Genomic DNA, 18,852 nt, shown 5'->3' with positions numbered 1-18,852 from the left:
GGCACGGCTCTTTGCACCTTCTCAGCAGCGGAACCCCGGCTGCGGCGGAGCGACGGGATCAGAGCCCCTGTCGGGACGACCGGAGCACTTTCACTGACCTACTGACCTGCTACCGATTATACTCAAAGATAACGGAGGCGTGTTTACAAAGCCATTGCGCGGCTTTCGCGGCCACTAAACCGCCCGCAAAGAAAAAGAAAAGGCGAGCGCGTAATTCTCAAAGCATCCCCGCAAACAAATCCGGTGCAAAATTGGCCCCTTTCTATGCAAATGAGCCTCGTTGCAAATAGCGTCCAATTTGCAAACACCGGCGCTAACAGCCACACGCGGTTAGAGACGCTATAACCGCCTGCAGAGACCTGGTGGTGACTGCACGAAACCAAAGAAAAAGGCAAAAAACGGGCAGCGGAGCACGATCGTCTTCAGAGAGCTGGTGCAACTGAATGGCATTTATAAGGGGTTTCAGGCCCAGACTTTCCAGATATGTCAATTAAATTTTGACATTATGATTATTATTGATATTCTTTTAATTATTATTATTACACAGGCAGCAGTCGGTGGTTTTCAAAACGCACTCCAAAAGCAACTTGTTGACACTTTGAATAATTGTACAAAAATGAGCTAGAAACGTTGACAGAAACACTTCCATAATTCCTTTTAAACTCAAAGGAAGTCGAAAAAAACAATAAAAGTTATAGGGAATAGCGACAATGGTCCAAATTGGCATTGAACCAATTTCTACTTGTTAACAAAATGGTTCCTTATTAATCATATATATATTTTTAATATATGCTTATATACAACCTTATATGCAACCTGCTGCTTATAAATATCAATACATTTATATCAACATATTGTTCACGAGAGGAGTTTATTTATACTGCAGACACTATTTACCTTCACCCAAGGATGCAAACACACGTATGATGAAATAAGAGAGAATACAATTCTGGGAAATTATATTTGTTATAAAACTACACCAATTATATGTTTTGCTATAGTAAAGGATAAAAAAAAAATTCAAAGCTATTTACAAACATAAACAAGTCACTTGTTACCTTTAACAGTGCAGGTTTGACAGTATAATGGAGAGTACCCTTAGTGTTATAGTTATAGTAAAGTATCATATCGGCCACAATTTATTTGACGTCTCATCAAATGCTGAATTCATCTCGTAATATAATTGTGGCTTCCAACATTTCACAACGACTCTAGATTATGCAAGACATCCGAAACATTTATATTTATTTTTTTACTTTCAGAACTTCCTTGCCCTCCGCGAGCGTACCTGTCAAACGGCGAGGCTGTCTCACGCTGCCCGTCTTTATAGTCAGTGCTCAGACATTCAAATCCCAGGATTATGATTTTCCTCATTACAATGGATCCACATCCAGAGGAGGGAGGAGAGACAGAGAGTGTTTCTTTAACCGACCCGACCCGGCGACTGTGTCCATAAGGAGGCAAAGAGCCACAGGGGGTCGCGGCCAGATTTAATGAGTGAGTGGTGGAAAGTAACAAGTACAAATACTTTTTCCGCTTGGGTACATTTTTTAATCGTCTGCGTTTCGTGTATTCGGTTTCAGGCCTGTGAAGACGGCCGTCATTTTAAAAATCTGGGTTTGCATTTGTTTATATCAAATTTATATCATAAATTAAAGTTATATCAAAAGTAGGCTGGTGTAGATGCGTGTCGTACTGCAGATCTGACCACTGCTTTTACTTTTAACACTTTAAGAACATTTGAGAGCGAGTACTTTCTTTCTTTCATCTATCTACTATCTACTACTACACCGACGGACGCAGCCATCAGGAGCAATTAGGGGTTAAGTGTCTTGCTCAAGGACACTACAGCATGCTAGCAGGAGGAGCCTGGGATCAAACCAGCGACCTTTAGATTATTAGACGACCAGCTCCACCTCCTGAGCTACTTGAGTCATTTTGCGCCCGGGGTATTTAAAAAAAACCACGTGTTAGCAACAGAGGATGACGGAAACAATCCGTGCAATTTGAGAAAAGGAAAGAATGGGGAGGAAGGGGGAGGAAGGGGACGGACTGTCGGTACCGATGACGAGGAGTCGTGTGCTGGCAGTGATGCTCGTGACCACGTTGGTGGCGACGCACTCCCATTCCCCGTGATCCTCCTTGCTGAGCGACAGGAACTGCAGGCTGCCGCTGGCCAGGACGTTGTGCTTACTCTTGCTCGGCTTCCCCACCTTCCGGGAGGAGAGGCGACGGTGAATAATTGCAAACAAAACAAGCGGTGCCAGGGCTCTCCACCGAGGGGGTCGACCTCATCCCAACGCTGTCGATGCAAACGTGAGCCCGCTTCACACCGTGTTCGGCAAACGGCGAGAACGAAGCGGAAGTCCGTTCATTCCTATGGCAAGCTGGACTCCGAACACGAAAACCCGCGTTGCCCAATTTTTCCGTCCGATCGTCGGACGTTTTTGTTTTTTTTGGAACTGGGCTTAATACGAAGTAAATAAGTCCTGTATAAAGAATAATCACATTATCGTTAGACGTCACAATATGAAAAAAATCTAAAAATCTCTTTTTGTGCAAGTTTTTTTTTTACATTTTGCAGACTTGTAATCAAGGGAGCTCTAAAGGTCCAGCTGAGCAAACTACTCTCTGTTCTGCAAAAAAAAAAAAAAAAAAAAACAGCTCAGATATGTTCCCTGACATTTCGTGATGCGAAACTCGGAAGCAATTCATCCGACGGCCACTAGGATGCGGAGCCGACGGTGGGATGCGGAAACGCATTCGGTGTGAAGCAAGCTTGGGAGAAGCCCTGTTCACACCTGGGATTAAAATGCGTCCTGGGTGATTCCATCACAAGTGGACGGCTGTGGATACAGATTTGGAGAGCCACAGATAAAATAGAGAGCCGAGATTTGTAAAAAATAAAATTAAAAATTACACAGACATTTCTAAAAAAAATCGTCTTTTTTATTTTGAATTCGGAATTTGTGTTTATTTGCACATTGGGGTCAAACCGAGACACAGGCTGTGCTGCGTTGAGAAGCAGGTGCGAACAGCGGTCTATCTCCCCTGGATCTAGACCTGATGGGGGCAATCAATTCAATTCATAATAATTAATAATAATTCAAACCTTTCTCCAGCTGATGGTGGGTATTTCAGGGTCTCCAGAAGCAGCACAGGGAATAACAAGCTCTCTCCCAGCCTCCTGGCGGTACTCCCCCCCAGGCCTCACATTAAAGTAAGGGGGATCCTGGACGCACACACGCACGCACACACGCCAAACGCAGACACACACACACACACACACACACACACACACACACACACACATGCACGCACACACACGCGCACGCACGCACGCACACAAATTGCAGGTTCACTGTGCCCGTAGCATTCAGATAGATTTAGCAAAATACAATACACTAAATAATACACTGTAAAACAAACAATAAAAATAAACCTACAAATTTACCTAAACCTGAAAAAGAAACAACAAATAAGAAAAAAATCTCAATGTACAATTAACTTGAAAAAATTACAATACACCTCCTGTATATACAATAAAGCTAAGTATAAACAATAATAAACTATTTAATAGACCTAGAATAGAACAATAGACTTGAAAAACAAAACAATAACAAAGAAAGTAATTAGCAATACACTATAAACCTAACAACATAAGAATAAACCTCTGAATATACAATAAACATAATAACAAACAATAAGAAACAATAAAAAAATGCACCTAAAAGTAAGCAAGAAACAAGAACAAATTGGCAATATACAATAAACCAAAGAAATTACGTAAAACAATAAACCTCAGTATCTACTATTCACATATTTTGAATCTCGAAAAAGGAGTGGTGCGACTATCATACTGTACATAGATATACAGCAGATACAGAGTGAACCAGGGTGGAAAACTGGTAAAAATGTCGGGCGGTACCTTTAGCACCAGAGTGGCAGGGGGGGACATGCCCATGGTACCCAGGGCGTTGTAAGGCACGCAGGTGTAGGTGCCCAGGGAGTCTTCTGTCGCCTCGGCCACGCGGATGCTTCCGTCTGGCATCTGGCTCCAACCAGGGTACTGGGAAAACAAAAACAAGGGGGAAAAAAATAAAGCACAGCCACGTCAACGGGAGTCGGCGCGTGGACCCGCGGACGCCTCGTCACACCGACCTTCTCCACTCGGAGAGGGTAGCCATCTTTCTCCCACTTCACCGCCGTCACGGGTGGGTTGGCGTCCACCGGGCAGCGGATCACCCCTGGCAGTTTTCGTGGAACGTAGATCACCGGCGGCATGTTCATAACTCGGGCTGGGTCTGGGGGGGGGGGGTTCAAAGGTCAGGGGGAAATTGGGTACTGTAGGTAAGCAACACAGGTAGGGTCCCCATACTAACTTCTAGAAAGCTGCAGCCGAGTTGGCAACCGTCAGGGGGAAATTGGGTACTGTAGGTAAGCAACACAGGTAGGGTCCCCATACTAACTTCTAGAAAGCTGCAGCCGAGTTGGCAACCGTCAGGGGGAAATTGGGTACTGTAGGTAAGCAACACAGGTAGGGTCCCCATACTAACTTCTAGAAAGCTGCAGCCGAGTTGGCAACCGTGCGTCCGCTGTTGGTTGCCAAAACCGACACAATGGTGGCCGAATTTTAATGATGTCATAATTGAGCGATATTGATACGATATAATTATCACACATTTTTCAATATTGAGAGAGTGACATCAAGAAAGGCGGAAATATATGAATGAGCGAGGTTGTAGGTTTTGGTCGCATTTGCCATGTTTTGGTTTTTTTTTACCAGATTTTAAGGTAAACACTGCAATCATCAATCATCAATTAAATTTATTCACGTTTTAAAAGTTTTGCTCAGATGCTTGATAATTACATTTTCAAGTTCTAAACGCACGCACACACGCACACACACACACACACACACACACACACACACACACACACACACACACACACACACACACGTGAAAAGTGGTTGCCAACGGGGGAACCAGACTGCTTGAGAGGGTTGACAATGGCCCACAGCTGGTTTCCCGGGGCAACTGGGCAGCTGCTAATGTTAATGTCGAGCCCTGAAAGCGACCAAATAGAAAGGTTTATTCAGAGCCATCTCTCTTTCCTTTCCATTCTTTTTATTTTTTTTTATATTTCAGGTTTCAATTAGAACACCCGGGGCTTGACCGCAGACGCTGCCGATCCTCAACTCGTCCTCGTACTGTATTTACAAGACAAAATCTGCGAATTTCGCCAAATCGGCAACAACGGCGTTTTCCCCTCATCGCTCCCAGCTTAAAGTGCACAAAGGTCACCGCTCCAAAGGGCTTCCATACAGGGAGCCCGGCGGCCACGCCGAGGTAGGACCTGAATCACAGAAAACCCCAAATAACTTTGTGACATCATCCATGGAGGATGCAGAGAAAACGGCTTAATCGGTCGAAAATGATGCAATATAAACCCAAAACGACGCCCCCCCCCCGAAAGTTAGTCCCGTCTCCACACCGCACCCGACCTTCACCATCAGAGGTGACGGAGCGTTGCAGTGTCGGGGTGGCGGCCTGTGCTGGGAATTTTCGGCAGCCTGTGACACATGCAGCTTCTGTACTGCGGTTCCTCCCTCCCTCCCTCCATCGTCCTCATCCTCCATCCTCCATCCTCCTCCTCCTCGCACGGTGCCGCCGCCGCTGCTGCGGCTGCGCCGTCGCTCCGCCTCTCCCCTCCCCTCCCCCCACAACCGCGTTGCCACGGCAACACTCACACTGAACAGTCAGGTGTGCTGATGCTGAGGGCGAGATGCCGAGGCTGTTGCTCGGGCTGCAGGTGTACTTCCCGGCGTCCTCCGGCTTCACCCGGAAGATGATGAGCGTGCCGTCGATGAGGATGCGCACCCGGAGCTTCAGGTCGCTGCAGGGAGGGCGGAGAAGGACGGAGGACGTTTCGCCAGGAGGGGAGGGAGGGAAAGAGAGGAGAACAAGGGTTTGGGGACAGTTACACCAATCGGCCATGAGGGGGCGGCAGAGAGTCAGAGAGGAGTAAAAGCTCAGATGGAGCAGTCAGATAAATCTGTTAATTGGTATAATCAGCCAACGTTACAGCCCTAATGTTTTCCTCCATTACCACTATTTCAAATGAGATACTGATTTTTTTCCTTTTTCCGAGGGATAGTACATGCTTTTCACTCCATAAAAATGACAATTTCAAATATCTTTCCCACAAATTAATTTCATGTTTGGACAGAATATCCGACGTTGAATCCAATTGTTTGTGACTCCGCTACGCACATCTGATGGATCTGTTTAAAATACTGCATTTATCTGGCAAAAGAGCAGCATGAAATACAGTAAAAATAGGCCTTTGGGGGGGAAGAATATAGTGCATTTCATCTTTTTCAGTCTGCGTTCTCGTCATTCTTTCCTCCTTTTTCCTCGACTGGAAGGCATGTGTTTTCACAATGTAAGGATGTAATAAAATTAATCTTTATTTAAATAGTGCTTTTTAAAACATACAGTTACAAAGTGCTTTAGGAGCAGCCAGGTGGCATAAAACAGATGCAATTGAAGAAAATTTTAATCAGCCCAAGTGGGCATACAAAACAAAACAAAATAAAATAAAATAAAATAAAATAAAATAAAATAAAATAAAATAAAATAAATTCAATAAAAATAAGACATAGTAAGAGCCCACAAAGTAAGAAGCAAAATTAAAGGTCCCTGAAAGCACTCTGCTGCTCTCTGTGGAACTACATTTTTGTTTTCAGATTCATCTTCTTATTTGCTGTCACTTGTTCTTAATCCCTATTACCCTCTGTGAGACACCCCCCCCCCCCCCCCCCCCAAAAAAAAATTATTTAAACGCCCACGGAGCTGGCGGCTCGGCTTCAGATCGTCGCCGCGTGAGAGGTATACGATGACACAAGGCCTGAGTCATGTGACGCTGTCATCGGAGCGCACTAACCCGCCTGGCACGCTGCAGACAAACCCCCGCTCCTACTGCCTCTGGGGCCACACTAAAATACACACACGCATACACACGCACGCACACACAGGCACGCACAGGCACACACACACGCACACACACACATACATGCACACACACACACACACACGCACACACACTCACACACACATATGCACACGCATACACAAGCACGCACAGGCACGTGCGCACACACACACGGGCACACACACACGCACGCACGCACACACATACACACACACACACACACACACACACACATACACACACACGCACACACAGGCACGCACAGGCACGCGCACACACACACACACCTAAGCACACATACACAGGCACACACACACACACACACACACACACATATGCACACACGCACACGCATACACATGCACGCACACACAGGCACGCACAGGCACGCGCGCGCACACACACGCGCAAGCACACGCGCACTGACACACACGCGCACGCACACACGCACGCACGCACACACACACCACCAGACCGCAACACAAAACGCTGCTGCATTAAACGCTTGTGAGCTGCCAGTGGAATAATTTGAATTTATGAGTCCTCGTCCTCTCACTAACAAACCTCCCACTCCCCTCGGTATCTGAACAGCACCAGCGCAGTATCGACAGCATGACTTTACTTCTTGAAGTAGACGTTGTCCTCCTCCCAGAACCAGGTGTAGGTCAGGTTGCCGGGATAGGCCTCCGCCTGGCAGGTGAAGAGTGCATTCTGGGAAATGTTTACAGTGATGTTCTCCGGCGGGGAAACGATGTACGGAGGCCCTGCGGAAATCAAACGCTTTTAGTCACAGGGCTGTTCAGTTGCGTTTCCAAGCTGCTCCCGGCTTATAGGGGGTCTGACGAATTCAAGATGCAATTTACATGGTGGAGAGTGTAGCTGCATTTGTAAAACACAGGAAAAAAAAACAAAAAACCAAACCGCCTTCACATTCCTCAAATGATCTCCATCCATTTATAAAGGAGCTCGAAATGAACGACTACACTTATAGATGACATTCCCTCCGGTGTAAAATTCCTAAATGCACACGGCTTCTGCAGATGCATATGGTATACATTTATTCATCCTGTACAGTATATCACCATCTATATTTATATTTTATATCTAAAGCCATAATAGTGACCACACTGCCACTTAGCCCCAGATATGACCTTTTAACTTAATGAATTGTCCTGTAAAGCACTTTGGGTGCCTAGAAAAGCAGCCACTGTATTAGTATTGGTAATTTATTTGTGCATGGAATCACATTTTGTATATTCTGTATATTTGGCAAATTATTATTATTTTTTGGCTTTTTTTATTGGCTATTTTCTTTGCAATTTGGCTTTATTTGTCGTTTTTGTTGTTGTTTTTTTTGACTGTTTTTAAAGTAACAGACCAATCTTTTAGCACAATAAACACCTTGTACTTAAAAATTATTCTGATTCTGATAGTCACCAGCCTGACCGAGAGGTTGTTGGTTCTTCAAACGCTACAAGTATTTCCGAAACGAATACAACTAAAGCTCGTTCCTAACCTTCAAACATATTTAAAGGGCCGGTCTGCGTCGATGCACGGGCCACATTTGGGCCGGCGGGCCGCCAGTTGAGCAGCCAGACAGCCCTGGTGTAGGGAGCGAAACACCTGTGGCTCTAACTCCAAGAGCACTATCAAAGCACCATAGTGGTCTGCCAAAAAACGATGGTCTCCTCGTCCTCCGTTAAAAAGAAAGTGGAGTCTCTCACTCCCTCTCTCTCCCTCTCTCTCCCTCTCTCTCTCTCTCTCTCTCTCCATCTCTTTCTCTCCCGCCCTCTCTCTCCCCCCCTCATCTCTCTCTCCTTCTCTCCCCCTCTCTCTCCCCCCTCTACCTCTCTCTCTCTCTCTCTCTCCTCTCTCTCTCCCCCTCTCCCTCTCTCTCCCTCTCCCGCCCTCCCTCTCTCTCAGCAGCAGATCAGAGAGAGCGCACTTTGCATTATTTACAATACATCTCCACGACCCCGTGTGAAAACGCCACTTTAACCATAACAGTCGTCGCCGGGCCGACCTGACACGCGCTCCGGGTCGTAAAACGTTCGGGATCCCCGTGGCAACGGCGGATCGCTCCGAGAAAGAGCACAAGCAGCCATGAAAGGCAAGGTGTCTGGAATGAGAGGGTCCAGACGCACAACCTCCGCTTTCTGCCTGGGCTTCATCGGCATCAGTGGGAATCCGTCACAGTGGGGAGCGGCGTGCCGGCGCGGGGGAAATGACTCTTCGGGCGTCAGGTGTTGTTTTGGGAAGGATTGTTTAACTCGCTGTATATACACAGTCAGACATTTTTCTCCTGCTGGAATCATTTTGAGGTACAACTCCCGAACATGCAAACTCCACACAGAAAGGCTCCCATTTGGGAGATGCTCCGGGCGGGTTATCTCCCAAACAGGAGCCTTTCTGTGTGGAGTTTGCATGTTCTCCCCGTGCTCACATGGGGTTCCCTCCACCTGCCATCAGTAAGGACCCCCACCAAAAACAAATGGTGCCCACTGCTCCTGGCTGCCCCCCCGGAGGAAGAACAAAGCCAGGATGGGTGAAATGCAGAGGCCACATTTCATTGGCCTTCACCCAAAGCACGTGTGTGTGTGTGTGTGTGTGTGTGTGTGTGTGTGTGTATGTGTGTGTGTGTGTGTGTGTATATACTGTACATATGCATGTGTTGTAGTGCGGTCTTAAACTCTTTTAGGGAGGCAGAACATGTTCTCACTAGTTTTTTTTTTGTTTGTTTTTTACCTATGATTATAAGTTTAGGCTCTTATATTACTCTATATGTTATTATAGGCTCTTTGTATATGTGTCTATTTTTCTACATTTGGTCATTTTTGTGTTTTTTTTTTTTCAGACTTTTAACTTTTTTATGGCAATTACGTATCTGCTCACTAATTCACCAATCTTCACCACGACAAATGTAAAATTAAATTAAGGCCAAATAAACGGATTCTGATTCCGAAACCTTTTTTTTTTTTTTCTTTTACTTTACAGTTCTGCGTTTACATCTGCACAGGGATGAACTGTGCGTGCGAAGTAAGACAGGTCGGGGGAAGGAACTGCACAAGGTTTGTACCCGTAAATGTCAAGGACATCCTCCTGTTGTCTGTTTTTATAGAATTTTGCATATTCATTCCAAAATTCCGAAAGGGACTTTATCCAAACACGAAAAGCCATAAAAACGCCGCCTGCTAAACACCGTCCGCTCCTCCAGAGACGCTGCGTCCAATCCATGCCGAGTGCAGGGCCTGGTTAATGGACCGGAGATGGACAGCGATGTTCTCACAGACAAACCTTGTTGTACACACACTCACTAACACACACACACACACACACACGGACGCAGGCATGCACACACACACACATACGCGCGCGCGTCGCAGACAAGATTATTGACTGACAAATACAGACCCGCTGAACATGTGACCTACAACAAGTTCACATAGCAGTTCTATGAAACAGTTAGTGGAGGCCACCGAACCCGTCCAAACAGTGAAATATTAATATCATATATAATAATGCTTTAGTGACAGAACATTATACAGTACAAGCTGTATAATGACTGTAGATATAACCTGTTATTAAAGGCTACATTCGCCATATTTCAACTAAGGCCTTATTAAAGTATTGGTTCCAATCATTTATGCTGTCACTGTTCAAAGCACCACAAAGCCTTTACTATAGAGAAACTTACCACTCTGCCGCAGCTCCCCACTGTGCTTAAATCTCCTTTTATGAACTCACAATATGGACTGCATTTACATAGCGCTTTTCTAGTCAACCACTCAAAGCGCTTCAGAGAACGTGCCTCACATTCACCCATTCACACACGCATTCACACATCGATGGCAGCGGCAACCGTGCAAGGTGCACAACAGCTCATCCAGAGCAGTCAAGGGTTCAGTGTTGCTCAAGGACACTTCGACATGCTGCCAGGAGGAACCGGGGATCGAACCAGGAACCCTCTGATTATTACCCTCACGACGACCCGCGCTACCCCCTGCGCCACCGTCGCCCCAATATTATTGTAAACAACACAGTCGGACAGTCCTCATTTGTTATTCAGAGAAGGAAATGTTTGCAAGCCGTGCATTTTATCAAGGTTGAAATCAGAGTTTTATCGACTGTTCTGCACATGACTGCGTCCACGTTAACGTAGGAGACTAGAAACAGGAAGTTGTGTTGTTTTCTCCCGGTAACCTGCTGTGGCCAATGTTAGGCTTTGGATGTACTTGCAAAAGTACTGCAATTGCAAAAAGGTAGTTCTAAAGGAGACAGGTTCAAAGATTGTTAAGAACGCTAAGAAACACCTGAGTAAAAGTTTCCTGTTTTTGACAAATGGATTTAACATTTCCTTAAAGGCTTAAACGTTTGCCCCGTTGGACTGCATCCAAGCGCAGTGAGAAGCTGCAGCAGAGTGGTACGTTTCTCAATTGTAAATAAGGCCCGGGCTGAAAAATACCGAACATATCCTTTGAGATATCTATCTATCTCCATAGAACCCTTTCGCTCCCATCTCGTATTTTTAATTTTTCTTTTACACTGCAGTTCCTAAACCCTCCCCCGAGTCTCTTTCCAGCGTTACCTTGGACCAACAGACGGGTAGTGTGGAGCACCTCTCCCTGGTCGCTGTAGGCCCGGCATGTGTACGCCCCTCTGTCGTCTCTGGTGATGCCAAGGATGGCAAGACTGCCATCGTGGACCTGCGAAGCCAAGCGACCGGGATCAAAAATAAAAACAACATACGTAGCATGAAATGAAAAAAAGACTAATTTCTAGCTGAAAAAAACGAAATAATGAAAAAATTTCAATGTCTTTAAGTTGCAGGCCACACCCACCAAGCGTATTCTATCTGCATACGCATGGTTTATACAGTCAGTTTAAGACACAAAATGACACTGAGAAAACCCTGATTTTCGTTGCAGTAACCTTGGAAACTTCCCATGTTCCCCGTGCAGGAGAAGCGGAGGAGACGCAAATAAGCGTTGGAGGTACACGTCAACCAAACCCTAACGGAAAGGGGGGGAAAAAAGCCTCATACATTATGCAATGGGCTGTACAGCTGTGTCCGTAGTCACACGCGGTAGCCGTAGCCACGCAACCGGGATGGGAACCAGGCTACGCCCGCCCGCCTGTTTGCTCTTCTTTCTCCACACTTTGGGAGGCATCGCCGGGGCGTGTCCCCCCGGGGCCACAGACCATAGATCACTGTACGGGACTGTTGACAAGGTGGCTCACTCTCCCTCCTCTAGATACACAAACCAGCGGCTGCAGTCGATGCCGATGGAGTGAGATGGAGGGCTGGAGACGTAAGAGGGTATTTCATCATAAAGGATACTGTAAATAACACACTTCTTTCCATCATTCCAGAAATATACTGTCTGTCTACAGTTCAATATCTATAATTTCATCATATAGTTCAGAATGTGAATTTGTTGATACAGCGGTGCTTACTGTTCCCTTTTGAAGCTCATGGCCATTCTGTTTACTGTTTAGATTTTTAGGTTTATATTTATATTGTTTTTTGTCCATTTTGCTTTGGTTCATCACACATTACATTTTTTTTCCTCATCTATAGAAACATTTTCCACTTCATTGTTCACTGGTTTATTTTATTAGTTATTGTTTATAACCAAATCTTTCCCGTTTTTTTTGTGTCACTTATATTTTCTTATTTTTTACATATTTTTTTATTGTTTTTCTGTTATATAATATTATATTTGGGTCATATATTGGTGTTTATCATTACGTTTAGTGTATATTGTCATATTGTATTCTACACAGTTAACTGTTATTTTTATGTTTATTTCGTCCATCACTTTATTATTAAAATTCTTGCCTATTCGATGTTTCCCTCCGGGGATGATAAAGTATCTATCTACCTATCCATCCGTCCGTCCGTCCGTCCGTCTATCTGCCTGTCTGTCTGTCTGTCCACCCGCCTATCTATCAAACTGTCTGTCTGTCTGTCTGTCCACCCGCCTATCTATCAAACTGTCTGTCTGTCTGTCTGTCTGTCTGTCTGTCTGTTTGTCCGCCTATCTATCCATCCATCTATCTATCTATCTATCTATCTATCTATCTATCTATCTATCTATCTATCTATCTATCTATCTATCTATCTATCTATCTATCTATCTATCTATCTATCTATCTATCTATCTATCTATCTATCTATCTATAATATAGAGAGGACCGTGCAAAGGATTCATTTGCAAAGGACACTGCACCTGTTGCAGTAACGCAGCGTGATAAACAGAGTCAAGCTCTGACACATGTGACCGGCTCCGGTGACAAATCTGTCATTTCCAGACTTATTTTGGGGAGACAGGTAAACAATGAAGGGAAGTGAATCGGATGGTGTTCTGGCCAACAGCCTGCACTTCACTCCCTTGCACACTTCTCGTCAAACCGAGTCTGAACGGAGGGAGGAAAGGTTAAAGACAAAGAACGATATGGCTGATTGAGTGGAGGAAAGTCTTGCAGAAGAGAATTAAGAGTGAAAGGGCACTGGATAAAAAAAAAAGAGTGTGAATGGAGGAAAGCAGAGGAAGAGGCGGAAGATAAGGGGGAGAGAATGAAAAGGAAAAGAGAAGTGTCTGTCGCGTCACACTGCACCATCAACGTAGCGTTTTTAACATAGCGCTGTGTTAGTTCACCTTTCTGGTCCAATGATCTTATTGATTGCACTCATTTAAAATGCGAAATCGTAAAAGTGAACTTGAAATGAACATTCCTGCATTGTTTGACCTCTTGTTCTTCAGAAGAGGCATTTTTCACATAAAGTTGTGTTGCTTTTCTGCGTTAAATAATCTCATTGCCCAGAACAAAAATGCACTGGAAAGGTTATTGTGGTGTGGGGATGGTGTGGTTTGAGCAGCCACACCTGACCTGGAGCTAGGTAATTGGGGACCCAGGATCAGAGTGGAGTAGAGGACGCATAGCTGTTGCTCCTTGGTTGGTCTAACGAGCAGCAGGTAAAGCCCCCATCCCCACACTCACTCATGAGAGAGGAGCCCTGTCATGATCTGTGTCCATTGGCTCCAGGGCTTGTTCTATCAAGCCCCCTCTCCACAATAAACTTGTGTGTTTTCTACTACCCTGTCATCTGTGGCCTGTGCCTGAGGTCTCTGAACACGCCACTTGGAAGCGCCTGGTAGGCGAAAATGCCACACTGAACAGGGACTCTCCGGCACGGGGAAGGGACACAGCCGCCGACTGGCAGCAGCACCCGAAGCTGTTCGGCGGAGGACCGGGGGAGAAGCAGCCGCGGCAACCACCACAGGTATCCGCTGGCAGCTAGCTTCTCCGCCCAGCAGCCACCGCTGGAACCATCCAGCAGCCCAGCAGCCAGGCCACCCCTCCAAGCAGCCCTGCAACAGCCAAGCCCGACCACGCCTCCACCAGCCAACACAGCAGCTCGAGGCCCCACGCTCCGGAAGAGAGAAGGGGAGTCTGCATCGACGCCGTTGGGGAAGAAAGCCAGTGGACCATGCTGTTCCGGGGAACCAGGTCCCCTGGAAGGGGATGAGTAACATTTTTATTTTGGACATTTGTTGGTTTAAGGTATGGGAACCCTGTTTAAGAGTCTGGTGTTTTATTTATTTTAGGTATAGTGACCCTGTGTCTGAGTCTGTATTTTAGATCTATTTTTTCTTTTTGGTTCCCTGCTTGGTGGGGGGTGGGGGTGGGGAGTAGGCTTCGGCCAGGACTTCTCCCTGGTCTCAGTTTGGTGTCGGGGGTATTTGGTGTGGTTTGAGCAGCCACACCTGACCTGGGTCTAGGTAATTGGGGACCCAGGATCAGGGTGGCTGCATACCTGTTGCTCCTTGGTTGGTCATACGATCAGCAGGTAAAACCCCCACCCCCACACTCACAAGAGAGAGGAGCCCTGTCATGACCTGTGTCCATCTGCTCCGGGGCTTGTTCGACCTAGCCCACTCTCTACAATAAACTTGTGTGTCTGCAACCCCATCACTGTGTCTCTCCGCTGGAGGGCCCTGAAAACGTCACTCGGGTGGCACGTGGTAGGCGAAACTGCCACAGTTATCAATCTGACAAATAATAAAAGATCAAATATCCAAAATCTGAAATATATTCTTGTGTTTTTCCGCACCAATTGTGATCGGTAGATCTTGGCCTGTAACTTTGCTGGAGTGGTGATCTCGGGCCAGAAAAGGTTGATGAGCACTGATCTAGAGCAGTGTGTCTCAGCTGCTGTGAGAACTTGCCGGATGTGCCGTGAATCTTTTTTCCAAAATTCCACTTTAAAAAAAACGAAACAAGCTTTTGTGTTGCATTATCAAGATTGCAATTCTGCACTAATTCATCAGTTTCCAAGATGGAACAGCAGAACTAGGTTCACTATTCACAGGGATGAAAGGTTTGAGGCCTCTTTTTTTTTTTTTAATACCGTTCCTCGAGTAAGAGTCGTCCCATTCTCCGATTCCTTTCTTCCTTCGATTCAGCTCGCGTGACGCACGGCGAGCGAGAAAATGACCGTGAGCGAGGCACGATGAGTCAGTTCAGCTCCGCGTTGTGAATGGATTCTGACAAAAGTTCCGTCCAAACTATTTATGTCGGTGGAATGAAAAGAGTATATCAGTCACATTCAACATTAATTGTGCCAAACGGCCTTGGACTTTAACTTACGCCCCGGTTATTATTCTCAGCTTGTGAAACGAAGTTCACTCACAACCCCCTTCACTCTTTCTGCCGACTCACTGAAAGGATTTGCTCCTGAGTCTTGCATCACTAACTCGTACTCGACCGTGAGAACGAGCGCCGTTCTGCACGTTTCTGACGTTTCTTTCGGCGGTTCAGGGGATGGCGGTGTGCGATGCGGGATTATAACATTGTTGGGGAAAAAGCGTGCCCCGCGCGGCCTGCTTGTGCGTGCCGGCGTTGGGGGGGGGGAAACGGCGAGGCTGGAGAAGCCGGGTCCCCGTCGAGCAGCAGGGGGAGGGAGAGGGAGAGAGGGGGAGGGGGAGGGAGCGAGGAGACCGCGACGGTTCCTCTCGCCCGCATTCTTGCCTTTCTCTGCGGCATCTCCAGGGGAGCGGGCGAACGCGTCCGCGCCCCGGCTGCCTTCCGCACACACGAGGTAAAGGGCTTTGCTTTGAAACCGTGTGTGTGCGCGCGTGTGCGCACGCACGCGCTCCTCTCTCCTCGTTCCCCAGCCTCCACCGGACGAATATCAGCCGCAATTATGAGAGTTCTTATGAAAAAGGAAGTGGCTAAGAGGATAAACGCGGCTCCCTCCCCGAGCCGCCGTCTGAGCGAGGGAAGCGAGGGAGGCCGGGCCGCGCGCCCTCACGAGCGATATTCCTTTTCGCCGTAACATTCGTATTTGGGATAATATAATATTGATGCAGCGGGAAAAATATGAATAATGCATGAGGATGTCGTCCGGTCGTTTACTACAGCGCCTGTGTTTAAAGAGAGGCTTCTGGGGGGGAAGGAGGCATGAGCGAGAAGGAGTGGCCGGACGCCGTCTCGGCGGCGGGTGGAGCTGCTCTACATCGTTAACAGAGCCTGCAGGAGCGCCAAGCTCTGTTTTATCAGCCACATTTAAGGACGGACGGGGGAGGCGGAGGAAGCGGAGGCGGCCGCTGCTCCGCACGGCTCGGCGGAAAGCGTAACTGCAACGACTTAAAGTGGGAGATCCACCAGGTGCTCCGTCGGGTGGGTTCCACCGAGGCTTTTTATGAACAACGCATTTTCTACCCCTCCCTTAAAAAAAATATATATATATATATATATATATATATATATATATAAAACCCGTCCATACAAAGTGCAAAAATGATATAAACGCTCTCATAAGCATTCCAGGCCGGTAGGGTAGGCACTACCCAGTAGGTAGGCAATAATATCGCATAAAACTCACAGAAGAACATTAGGAGCGTGCGTATTGAGCTTCTTCATAATATTCATACACAGCGATGCACGGGCGCCATTCCTAAAGCTGGAGAGACTGGAGCTGGAAACACCACGGACAACGCAGCGGGGCGTCGGCCAATCGCTGGCGGGTTCCCGACGCGCACGCAAAATGCGAAGGCTGGGGTCACGGCGTCGGCGCTTCCAAGAAGCTCCCTTTCACTCGGCCGCCCCGGTGCAGGGAAAAGAGGAGTTTCGAAAAACCTCCGCCCTGGGAGGCGTTTTTGAAAAGATTTTACGTTACAGTTCCTCAAACGCAGTATTCGCGCGGACAAGTCCCATTCAAAAAAAAATTTACATCTATACATTGAGAGACTGGCCACAACTAGCTGCGCTGCTTCGTCGAAATTCACCCCCAACTGACGTTCACCTCTTCTCACTCTGGCGGACGCCGCCACCAGGAATGCAAAAGCGGCACATAGAGGAGCACGTGCAAAACTCAAATACGTCGCAGGGCTGCTCCTCAAGAATCGTCGACTAAATAAAGTGTACATGTATGGGATCACATCAACAAAACAGTCTTATGGATTCCCACTTTCACAACACACGACGGTCCGAACAGACAGAAGTCACAGTGCGGTTTGACGAGCCTCTGGCCAACACCAGGCCCGTCGTCACCCAAACCCCCATCAGCTAAACCGCCACAGCCTCCACAACACTGAGGTTGTCGGTGATGGTCGTGGATGCAAAGATTAATCACCGCTACGTCAGAAATAGTTCATCAACTCGCTACTTAAACACATCAGCGTCACGCGGAGCTTCAGCAGCGAAATCAGTGCCCCAATGAGCGCTGACCCACTTTTTTTCGGATGATTTATTACTACATCTTCTGAGGAATATTTTAGCAGCACTAAAATAGAATAAATGAATATTAGCCCGGCGGAATTAAAGCACCCCGGGTTTTTTTTTTTTTCTAACTCCGAATTTATCGGTCCAGACTTTCCCCAAACAAAAAAAAATAATAATAACATAACTACACATTAATAGGTTATCGCGTTTCGGAGTTTTCTTACGGAATATTTGGTGTTGGTGACCAGCTCCTCCCCCTCACGCAGCCAGCTGATGGTTGGTTTGGGGTTTCCCTGGGCGGAGCAGCTGAGCTGGGTGTTGCCCCCCTCCTTAGCCTCCACGTACTGGGGCGGTGTTGCAGTGAAGGAAGGAGGGGCTGGAAAAAAAACCCCAAAACATTAAAAACAATCATCAAGTAAATATTGCAATCAAAGTATGATGAAATCAAAAGTTTTATTAACCTATTGGGCGAAAGTATAAAGCGAAGTATAAATATTTTTTGAAGAATACCTCTAGATCGATGAGGATACTTGATGAAAAGATGAGATTCGACAATCAAGATGTTACGATAACCAAAATCCCCGAAGATATCTGGTTTCATATCACAATATTGATATTATATTGATATATTTCCCAGCCCCACAACACGTATATATATATACTGTATGTACAGTATATATGTATATATTACAGTATATATACAGTATGTATTGATATTCTAAAAATGTTCCAGTTGAACAGAAAAAAAATACACAAAATAAAGAAGAACAGAGTGAAGAAACATGTAATGGGAAAAAAGTATATAAAATATATCCCTCTTTTGTATTTTCTATATTTTTCCACATTCCATGTTCCAAAAAGACGTATTGAAGGGTGTGACGTTGAGAAAAGGGTCCATCAGCATGAAGCCAACATTCATTAACGAAATCACAAAATGACAGACTAGTTGTTATGGTACGTCCAAAGCTCACGTCCAGACAGGGAGCACACAAATATAAAGAACATGGAAAAGGCGGACCCCGCCACCAACAATGGAAACAGCATATAGAGGAGTGCAAACATAACGCAAACATATTCAATGGCAGTTTCTTTGGTACCAGCTACATAAATATGGGATAAATATCAAAT

The 18,852-nt window shown here is 46.2% G+C and overlaps 1 protein-coding gene across 1 annotated transcript in view; it reads right to left on the bottom strand.

Annotated features, from left to right (window-relative positions):
• The window catches only part of igsf9ba (immunoglobulin superfamily, member 9Ba), a gene marked incomplete at both ends in the record, with an annotated part of 65,331 nt that overhangs the window by 16,037 nt on the left and 30,442 nt on the right, over positions 1-18,852 (bottom strand). Inside the window, 8 exons of the mRNA XM_080006411.1 lie at positions 2,063-2,213; positions 3,113-3,232; positions 3,929-4,069; positions 4,162-4,304; positions 5,753-5,898; positions 7,619-7,760; positions 11,582-11,699; positions 17,949-18,100. Coding sequence (XP_079862537.1) covers positions 2,063-2,213; positions 3,113-3,232; positions 3,929-4,069; positions 4,162-4,304; positions 5,753-5,898; positions 7,619-7,760; positions 11,582-11,699; positions 17,949-18,100 — 1,113 coding nt within the window. The remainder of the gene's footprint in view (positions 1-2,062; positions 2,214-3,112; positions 3,233-3,928; positions 4,070-4,161; positions 4,305-5,752; positions 5,899-7,618; positions 7,761-11,581; positions 11,700-17,948; positions 18,101-18,852) is intronic.

The sequence above is a fragment of the Zeus faber genome, assembly GCF_960531495.2.
Source record: "Zeus faber genome assembly, chromosome: 9".
NCBI classification, from domain to species: domain Eukaryota; kingdom Metazoa; phylum Chordata; class Actinopteri; order Zeiformes; family Zeidae; genus Zeus; species Zeus faber.
The sequence above is the reverse complement of the archived record's forward strand: the minus strand, read 5'-3'. Positions and strand labels throughout refer to the sequence as shown.